General features: G+C 48.7%; 1 protein-coding gene across 3 annotated transcripts in view; it reads left to right on the forward strand.

Moving 5' to 3' along the window:
- The window catches only part of ADCY5 (adenylate cyclase 5), a 164,985-nt gene that overhangs the window by 138,949 nt on the left and 16,319 nt on the right, over positions 1–9,717 (forward strand). For all 3 annotated transcript variants that reach the window (XM_007449690.1, XM_007449691.1, XM_007449692.1), the window contains exons 14-16: positions 6,009–6,125; positions 6,564–6,728; positions 9,485–9,660. In XM_007449690.1, the coding sequence (XP_007449752.1) occupies positions 6,009–6,125; positions 6,564–6,728; positions 9,485–9,660 (458 nt within the window). The remainder of the gene's footprint in view (positions 1–6,008; positions 6,126–6,563; positions 6,729–9,484; positions 9,661–9,717) is intronic.

Here is a 9,717-nt window from a genome sequence, read left to right on the forward strand (position 1 = left end):
GGCTGGCTCAGGCGGTAATGCGAGCGATGGGGAGCCGCAGATGAAGCTTCACTCGCTGGCCCGCCGCTCACCTCCTGCTGTGCAGCCCGGTTCCTAACAGGCCGGGGTTTGGGGACCCCTGAGCTATAGTATTCCAGGTTGGATTTTGTTTAATAGCCTGCAGTTCTTCTCTGGGTGGCCCCTGTGGGGCTCCTGGTCCCAGGTTCACCAGGAAGCCTGTGTGCATATACTGTTCCCCAACCACCTTCTACAAAGGCTTTACCATCTTCTAATAAGTTTTGTCTAAACCAAGTCATTACACTGGCGATGAAAGAAGCCGTTCAATTGATGGGTAGGGTGATCAGGACTGAAATGGTTTAAGCAACACGGGGGATGGGGGGATGAAATGGCAAAATTCTAAGCAGGCAAAGATTAGACGCCATCTGTCATACCATTTCAGAGTAAGATCCTCATGCTAGTGCCAAAACACTTTCCACAGCTGTGAAACCAAAAATTCCTTTACTGAGAAACAAGGACTTTTGTTCTTATCGGCAACATAGCTCTTTAAAATGCAAATATTAAGTAAATTTTCTATCGAATTTAACAGTTTTCAAAGCACTTTCAAATGCATCATTTCATAACCACCCTGGAAAATCTACCACCCTGGAAGGTAGATATTCCCTGTTTACCAATAAGGAAACTCAGAGCCCTTGATGACTTCCCCAGGATCACACAGTAAGAAGCTGAGCAGGATTTTTTTTAATAAGGGCTTTATTGAGATATAATTCACATACCATAAAATTCACCTTTATAAAGGTTATAAAATTATAATTCAGTAGTTTTTACTGTATTCATAAAGTTCTGCAACTATCACCACTAATTCCAGAACATTGTCATCATCCCCAGAAGAAGCCCCGTACCTTTTAGCAGTCACTCCTCATTCCCTGTTCCGTGTTCCCACAGCTCCTAGCAACCTCATATCTACTTCCTGTTTCTATGAATGTGCCTGTTCTGGACATTTTGTATAAATGGAATCATACACTATGTGGCCTTTTGAGATTGGCTTCTTTGACTTAGCATGTTTCAAGGTTTGTTCATGATGTACTATCTGACAGCGCTTTATTCCTTTTTATGGCCAAGTAATATTCCATCGTGTAGATACACCACATTTTGTTTATTCCTTCATCAGTTGATGGATATTTGGGTAGTTTCCACTTTCAGGCTGTTATTAATAATGTTGCTATGAACATTTGTATACAAGGTTTTGTATGGACTTAACGTTTTCAGTTCTCTTGGGTACGTACCTAAGAGTATAATTGTTGGGTCATATTTTGAGAAACTGAAAAGCTGTTTTCCAAAGCAGCTGCACTATTTTACATTCCCACCAGCAGTGTACAAGGGTTCCAATTTCTCTACATCCTCACTAGCGCCTGTTATTATCTGACTTTTTGATTATAGCCATCCTGGTGGATGTGAAGTGGTTGCTTTTGTTTTTGGTTTGCATTCCCCTGATGACTATTGATGTCAAATATCTTTTCATGTGCTTGTTGTCCATTTGTGTAGATTCTTTGGAGAAATGTCTATTCATAGTATTTGTGGGCTTTTTTTGTTTTGTTTTGTTTTTGGCCACGCCTCGTGGCTTGTGTGATCTCAGTTCTCTGACCGGGCCATGGCAGTGAAAGCCTGGAATCCGAACCACTAGGCCACCAGGGAACTCCCTGTTTGTCCATTTTTTAATTGGGTTATTTGTCTTTTCTTGTTGAGTTGTAAGAGTTCTGTGTATATTCTGGTTATAAGACCCTTATTAGGGCTTCCCTGGTGGCGCAGTGCTTGAGAGTCCGCCTGCCGTTGCAGGAGACGCGGGTTCGTGCCCCGTTTCGGGAAGATCCCACATGCCGCGGAGCGGCTGGGCCCGTGAGCCATGGCCGCTGAGCCTGCGCGTCCGGAGCCTGTGCTCCGCAAATGGGAGAGGCCACAACAGTGAGAGGCCCGCATAACGCAAGAAAAAAAAAAACAAAAACACAGAAAGCAGTTTTGGTGAGGATGTGGAGAAGTTGGATCCCTTGTGCACTGTTGGTGGGAATGTAAAATGGTACAGCCACTGTGGAAAACAGTATGATATTTCCTCAAAAAATTAAAAATAAGAACTACCACATGATCCAGCAATTCTACTTTTGGTATATATCCAAAATAATTGAAAGCAGGATCTTGAAGAGATACTTGTATACCCATGTTCATAGCAGCATTATTCACAATAGCTAAAACATGGAAACAACCCATATGTCCATTGATGGATGAAGGGATAAGAAACTTGTGGTATATACATACAATGGAATATCTTTCAAACATTTTTTTAAAAAAGGAAATTCTGCAAGGTGCTACAACATGGATAAACCTTGAGAACATTATACTAAGTGAAATAAGCCAATCATAAAAAGATAAATACTGTATGATTCCACTTATATGAGGTAGAGTAGTCAAATTCATAAAGAAAGAAAATGGAATGGTGGTTGTCAGGGACTTGGGGAAGGGGAGAATGGGGAGTTATTGCTTAATGGATACAGAGTTTCTGTTTTACAAGATGAAAGGAGTTCTGGGGGTAAATGGTGCTGACGGTTGCACAACTGTGTGAATGTATTTAATACCACTGAACTATGCACTTATAAATGGTCAAGATGGTAAATTTTATGTTGTGCATTTTACCACAATTTTTTTTTAAAAAGAAAAAAAAAAAAAAAAAAAAAGACCCTTATTAGATATATGGTTTACAACAATTTTCTCCCATTCTGTGGGTTGTCTTTTCATTTTCCTTTTCATAATCATTCTTAATTTGTGGTAAAATATACATAAGTTTTTAATTTTAACTATTTTTAAGTTTACAGTAGAGTGGCATTAAGTACATTCATATTGTTGTGCAACCATCACCACTATCCATCTCCAGGACTTTTTTATCTTTCCAAACTGAAACTTTATACTCATTAAACAATAACTTTCCATTCTGCCCTCTTCCCTGGCAACCACCATTCTGCTTTCTGTCTCTATGAATTTGACTGCTCTGGGTACCTCAAAAAAGTGGAATCATATAGTATTTGTCCTTTTATGACTGGCTTCTTTCATAATGTCTTCAAGGTGCCATCCATGCTGTAGCGTGTTTCAGAATTTCATTCCTTTTCAAGGCTGAATAATATTCCATTGTGTATGTATACCACATTTTGTTTACCCACTCATCCATAGCTGGACACTAGAGTTGCTTTAACCTTTTGGCTATTGAAAATAATGCTGCTATAAACATGAGTGTGCCAATATCTGTATAAGCCCCTGCTTTCTATTCTTTTGGATATATACTCAGAAATGGAATTGCTGGATCATATGATAATTCTGTGTTTAATTTTTTAAGGAATCGTCATACTGTTTTCTACAGCAACTATATCATTTTACATAACTACCAGCAACAAACAAAGGTCCCAATTTCTCCACATCCTCACCAACACCTTTTTTACTTTCTTGATGGTGTTATTTGAAGGAAAAATTTTCAAAAAAAATTTTTTTTTTTGGCTGTGTTGGGTCTTCGTTTCTGTGCGAGGGCTCTCTCTAGTTGCGGCGAGCGGGGGCCACTCTTCATCGCGGTGCGCGGGCCTCTCACTATCGCGGCCTCTCTTGTTGCGGAGCACAGGCTCCAGACGCGCAGGCTCAGTAGTTGTGGCTCACTGGCCTAGTTGCTCCGCGGCATGTGGGATCTTCCCAGACCAGGGCTCGAACCTGTGTCCCCTGCATTGGCAGGCAGATTCTCAACCACTGCACCACCAGGGAAGCCCAAATTTTCAAAATTTTGATGAAGTCCATCTTATCTGTTTTTTCTTTTTTGCTTGTGCTTTTGGTGTCATATCTAAGAAACCATTGCCTAATCCAGTCACAAAGATTTACATATGTATTTTCTTTTAAGAGTTTTATAGTTTTAGCTCCTACATTTAGGTTTCTGATCCATTTCAAGTTAATTTTTGTATATGGTGTGAGGTAAGCTCCAAATTCATTCTTTTGCATGTGGAGATACAGTTGTCTTAGCGCCATTTGTTGAAAAGACTACTCTTTTCCCATTCAGTTTTCTTGGCTACCTTGTCAAAATCAATCAATCGTAAAGGTAAGGGTTTATTTCTGGACTCTCACTCTATTCCATTGATCTCTGTGTCTATTAAAGCAATATTTTAATCCAAGCTTATGTTCTCCAAATCACACATGTCTTTTCTTCTGCCGTGTTAGAGGGTTCAGTCAGAGTGCCTCCTTTATTACCCCAGAAGGAAGTGTTTTTTCAGAAGAATGCCACAGACTTGATGATCCATGAACACATCTGAGAGGCACCCCTGCTGGGGACATGGAGGTCCAAGGTCTTCACCACTCAGCCTAGAGCCTGAATGGCTTGCAGGCCTCTGCCACTGCTGCGTTCCTTCTCTGTGGTCCCTTCTTTCCCTCTGCTGAATAGGAAGTGGCCTTGTTGGAAGGGTGGAGGAGGATTTGGGGTGGAAAGATATACTGCTTCCCTACATGCATGCCCAGCCCAAAGCCCAAGACTGAGGGGGTAAGCAGGGCGCTTTCTTGGTGTCAAGAACTATGAAGGGTCTGAGATTTGGTTTTACCCTAAGTACAGGCTAATAAATTAGCTTGTCGCTCTTTCATAGATACTGGCAGACGTCACGAGACCCCTGGGTCAGAGACAAGAGACTTTATTACTCACAGCATAGCAAGCAGCACAAGCATCAGCATATTTGTGTTGGTTTCCCAAAGTCCCATGAGGGCAACCTGATGGGCCCGTGTAGACGCCCTGCATGTAGTGAGTTTGGGTCACAGCTGAGGAACACTGGACCAAGGGCCCGGCACTTGCTGGCCTTAAACATTGTAGCACACAAGCCAGTCCTCTCCACACTGGGAACGAGCAGTCACACCGTAGTCCCACTGTGTCCCCTTGCCTACCTAGCTGTCTGTGTGACCAGCTCCAGAAACGCTCTGTATCAGAGGGTGGATAAACCTTGCAGTCTGGCACTCTCAGCCAGAATGTGCAGGTGTGCTCAGGGGTCACACAGGAAAAGCCACGCCTAGAACCCAGGCCTCCAGGCTCTGGTGAGTGCTTTTTCCACCACCTTCGTCTGCCCTTAGGGGTTTCCAAAGGACGCATGGCGTGCTTGCAGATCAGCCTTACCAGGAGGCATTAAGGTAGGTAGGATGGGGGAAGCACGAATCCACTCCTTCGCTTTTCTGGGGTCTGTCAACTTCTTTTTTAGTCTAGGTTGCTTGGGAGATGAAGGGCACATGGGGGCCAAGGCCAGGTATATCAGATTTGGTAGACCCAGTCATTTAATTACCAAAACCGCAGTGGGTCTTGAGTGGACATGCAGTTTGTCTAGCTGAAGGAAATATAGGGAGGATTAGGTGAGGGAAATGGCAGATCAATGGGCATCCTGCTGCAGAAAGGCTCACTCAATTCACACGACTGGGGCCCCGCTGTCCGCTTACACGCTGCTCTGCCCCCTTCTCACGTGCCCATCCCTTTCCTCCAGACCCCAGGTTCTCTCCAAGCCCTCAGACCCACAGCTCCCTACTTCTTCCCTGAAGCCTTCTGACCCTCCCTGGAAACGTTCTGGGCACCTCCATGTCTCCTTCACTCCCACCTCCTGCCCCTCCCTGATTGTAACTCCAGGCGGCCCAGCATTCACACAGCGGGTACATATGCTTTCTTCTCTGCTTCCTCGTTGGGGTGAAGGTAGCATCTTTCCTTTCGTCCTGCCTCTCTTACCTGTGAGCTCCCCAGGTGGACCCCCTTCTGGCCAGCTGCAGAATCTGTGCTGTGGTTGGCCTGGAAGCAGGGGTGCAATGGTGCGAGGCTGGAGGCTCGCCCACAGGGAGGGGGTCAGGAAAGCCCCTGCGGTTCTGTTGGCGAGAGACAAAGGTGGGGAGGGCGTCCACCGAGCTCCTCTGTGGCGGTGTGCGGAGTCCACTGAATTCTGTTCCATGTCTGTCCTCCCTCTGCCCCGCGACAGCTCTTCCCGGCCCCGCTGCAGAGGCTCTCCAGGAAGATCGTGCGGTCCAAGATGAACAGCACCCTGGTGGGCGTGTTCACCATCACCCTGGTGTTCCTGTCGGCTTTTGTCAACATGGTGGGTGGCTCCACCTCCCCAGCACTTCCTCGGCCCATTGGGTGAAACCCGGTGGAGGCCTGTACCTCACAAGCAGGGGCCGGGAGGAGACCTTCCCCCAGGCCCTGGCGTTCTCCCCCCTGGAAGTTCTTATTTGGGTCTCACCTTGGGTCTGGGATCAGATTTAGCTCCTAAAGCCTCTTACACAGCCTTATGTCCTCACTCTCGAGGCTGGAGGAGCCAGAGAGACTCAGGGAAGTATGCCCCAAGGGAGGTTTACAAGCCCTGCCCTGGGTAGCTGGGCAAATCTTGCCCGTTCCTCGGCCTCTTCCAGGCTCCTCTCCTGTCCCGGCCAGTGTCAGGCTGCACCTGAGGCGAGGTGGGATGGGCACCTGCTGCCTGTGGAGATGAGCTACCCTGGCCTGGTCCCCACAGGCTGACCCTCTCCTCCCCCACCAGTTCACGTGCAACTCCAAGGACCTGATTGGCTGCCTGGCGGACGAACACAACATCAGTGCCAGCCAGGTCAGCACGTGCCACGTGGTGGAGTCAGCCGGCAACTACAGCCTGGGTGATGAGCGGGGCTTCTGCGGCAGCCCCTGGCCCAACTGCAACTTCCCCGAGGTACTGGGCAGGGAGGGACTGGACACGGATGGGGACCTGCCACCCCAGCCCCCTCTGCCCTTGGCTACTCTGATGGACAGTCAGGGGCCCTCTGCCATTACAGAGACCTCCTTCCGCCTCAGTCTCTCTCACTCTTTGTGCCAGACACCAGTGAACAAGGCCGACCTCCTCAGTATAGCAGTAACAGCAATAATAGCATAGCTATTGTTTATATGGTATTTACCATGTGCCAGACACTGTGCTAAAGGCTTCACATTTACTCATTTAATCCTCACAGCAACCCTATGACAAAGATACTATTTTATACAGATGACATTGAGGCACAGAGAGGTTAAGTTACTCGCCTAAGCTCATGCAGCTAGTAAGTGGCAGAGCCAGAGCTCCCACCCAGGTCACCTAGCTTCAGAATTCTTGCTGTTAACCTGAAGGCAGAGCTGTTTCTCAACCCTCAGCCTCAGCAGCATTCCTGATATGGCCTCAGGAGGACCTGTCTGACCCCTCTGCCGTGGGTCAGAGAACAGAGCGGAGCAAAGGGAACCCAATCCTAAACCAGTACTACCACCAAGTTCACCCATTCAAAGTATAATTCAGTAGCTTTTAGTATATTCACAGACTTGTGCAGCCATCATCATAATCTAATCTTAGAACATTTTTGTCACCCCAAAAAGAAATCATGTACCTACAGGTTATTGGGTTTAAAAAATGGCGAGAACCTTTCGAGAGCAGCGTGCATTAAGCGCCTACGGTATGCGAGGTGCTTCGTTCACCCTGCCGTGCTTCCTCAGGGAGCCGTTTTGCAGTGAGCAGCAGGGCCAGGCTTCCAGCCCAGGGTATTTGCTCCAAGCATTGGGTGATTCCCACAACCCAGCTCCCTGACGGGGCTCACGTGAAACCTGTAAGATGATGGCAGTTTTTGCCCTTTTCTGGGGAGAAAGCCCATGCTTTCATCCAATTCCCAAAGGGCCCATGACTCATAACAAGGGTTCAGAACCGCAGTGAGGGCCCCGTGGGCTGTCACAGTGCTGGCCTCCCTCCCCCGCCCCAGGGAATGGACCTGATCCTACTCCCCTGTACACATGGGCAAGGGAAACTCAGTGAGGGTTAGGGCTCACCCTCACCGGTGCTCGCCTAGACCAGTTGTCCCTGGGCCTCCGCCAAGCCCTCCCTCTGCCCAGGCAGCCATGCTCCAGCACCTGCCTTCTGCTCCCCACCTCTCTTCCCTCTCACATCTGGCCGACAGCCCACAGGAGCTGCTGCCTGAGGGCTGTTTGCTGAGAAGCAGAGGCTGTTTTTGGTCTTGCACATGCCCCTTGGTGGTTGCTCCATGGGAGAATGGGGGAACAAAGCAGTGGTGTCAGGGCCTGTTCTGGTTCCTCGTTTGTGGCAGATGGTTGGTCGGTCACAGACTTTAGCTCTCACCAGCCCGATCAATTTCAGGCCCTCAGATCCCAGGCCCTACCAGCTATAGACCCCTCGGGCTGACCCCATCCCACAAGTGTTGTTCTTTTTCAGCAACTCCCACAGACCCTGAGGTGGACCTCAGTATTAAGCCTTGGCCTCCTGGATGTCTGGGCCCAGGGTCTGAATAGGAATCCAGGCTGGCGCTTGGGTTCCCCTCCCCATCCCCCAAGGACAGGACTGTTATCCTTAGGGCTGATGTATTGGGTTGTGCCTTCCCTACTCCTTCCTCTTCCCCACTCCTTCCTCTTCCCCTTTCCTGCTGGTGACTTGAGGCTGGTCCTCCCCCTTCCAACCACCAGGGGCCTCTGCAGTCCCTCTCTGGGTTCCTGAAGGCCTAGGCAGAAGGGGCTGCCCCACTGCCAGCCACCAAATTTGGCCTCCAGCCCAAGGCAGAGGCAGCGAACAGTGAGTCGCTCTGCCTGATGCAGAAATAACAATGCTAAAGCTAAAAGAGAAAAATAATAGTTGCTGACATGACTAGGACTAGTGTCAGGGGACGACAGAGCAGAAGTCGACCTCTGAGATCACCTGGTTTGGCCCCTTGGTTGTCTGAGAAAGAAACTGAGGCTCAGAGACCAGGACTTCCCCAAAGTACAGGGAAGAGGACAGTCCCTCATCTGAAACCTTTTGGGTCAGGTATGTCTTGGACTTGGGAATTTTTCAGGTTTTAAAAGGTTACCTCACACCCCAGTGCAGTATGGGAAGCACCTGATAATGAAACACAGAAATATTTCTGCAGCAAAATGTATGAATAGTCACAGGAAGCAGGACAAAGGTGATAATTCGCATCACATCAGTAGGTCAGTTTGGCCACCAAATAAGGTCAGTTCAGATGTTGCCACCACATGTTATGTTGCAGATCAGGGGCTGAGGCCGGCGCCCCCACAGTAATGGAGGGCACCACACACTGTGCCAGGGGCTTCCTATTGTGTAATCATCAGAGTAAGCCCATGAGATAGGAGGTTTTGCATATGGGGAAACTGAGGCTTAGGTTGAATAAATGGCTTAAGTCACACAAACAGTCCATAATGAATCAGGGCTGAAACTCAAGTCTGCCTGAGCCTGGAGCCCTGCTGTAACCATTGGGAAACACTGCTGGTAGTGGTCCTCCTCAGCCTGGAGCCCCACCTCCTGGTTCCTGCCCAGGGCCACTCACACCACAGTACAAGTTTGCATCAGCAGAAACATCCCCAGACCCCCGTTTCACCTGAGGACAGCTCAGACTGCAGGGATGCTGGGGGGCGGGGCCGGGGGCGGGGCCCCGGGGCTCTGAAGCGGCTGCCCTCTCTCCGCAGTACTTCACCTACAGCGTGCTGCTCAGCCTGCTGGCCTGCTCCGTGTTCCTGCAGATCAGCTGCATCGGGAAGCTGGTGCTCATGCTGGCCGTCGAACTCATCTACGTGCTTGTCGTTGAGGTGCCCGGAGTCACGCTCTTTGACAATGCCGACCTACTGGTCACAGCCAACGCCGTGTAGGTGGCACCCGCCTCGCGTTCTGCACGGGGTCTGGGGCGTTGCAGAGAGGCAGG

This window comes from Lipotes vexillifer, unplaced genomic scaffold, assembly GCF_000442215.2.
Source record: "Lipotes vexillifer unplaced genomic scaffold, Lipotes_vexillifer_v1.1 scaffold1378, whole genome shotgun sequence".
Lineage (NCBI taxonomy): Eukaryota > Metazoa > Chordata > Mammalia > Artiodactyla > Lipotidae > Lipotes > Lipotes vexillifer.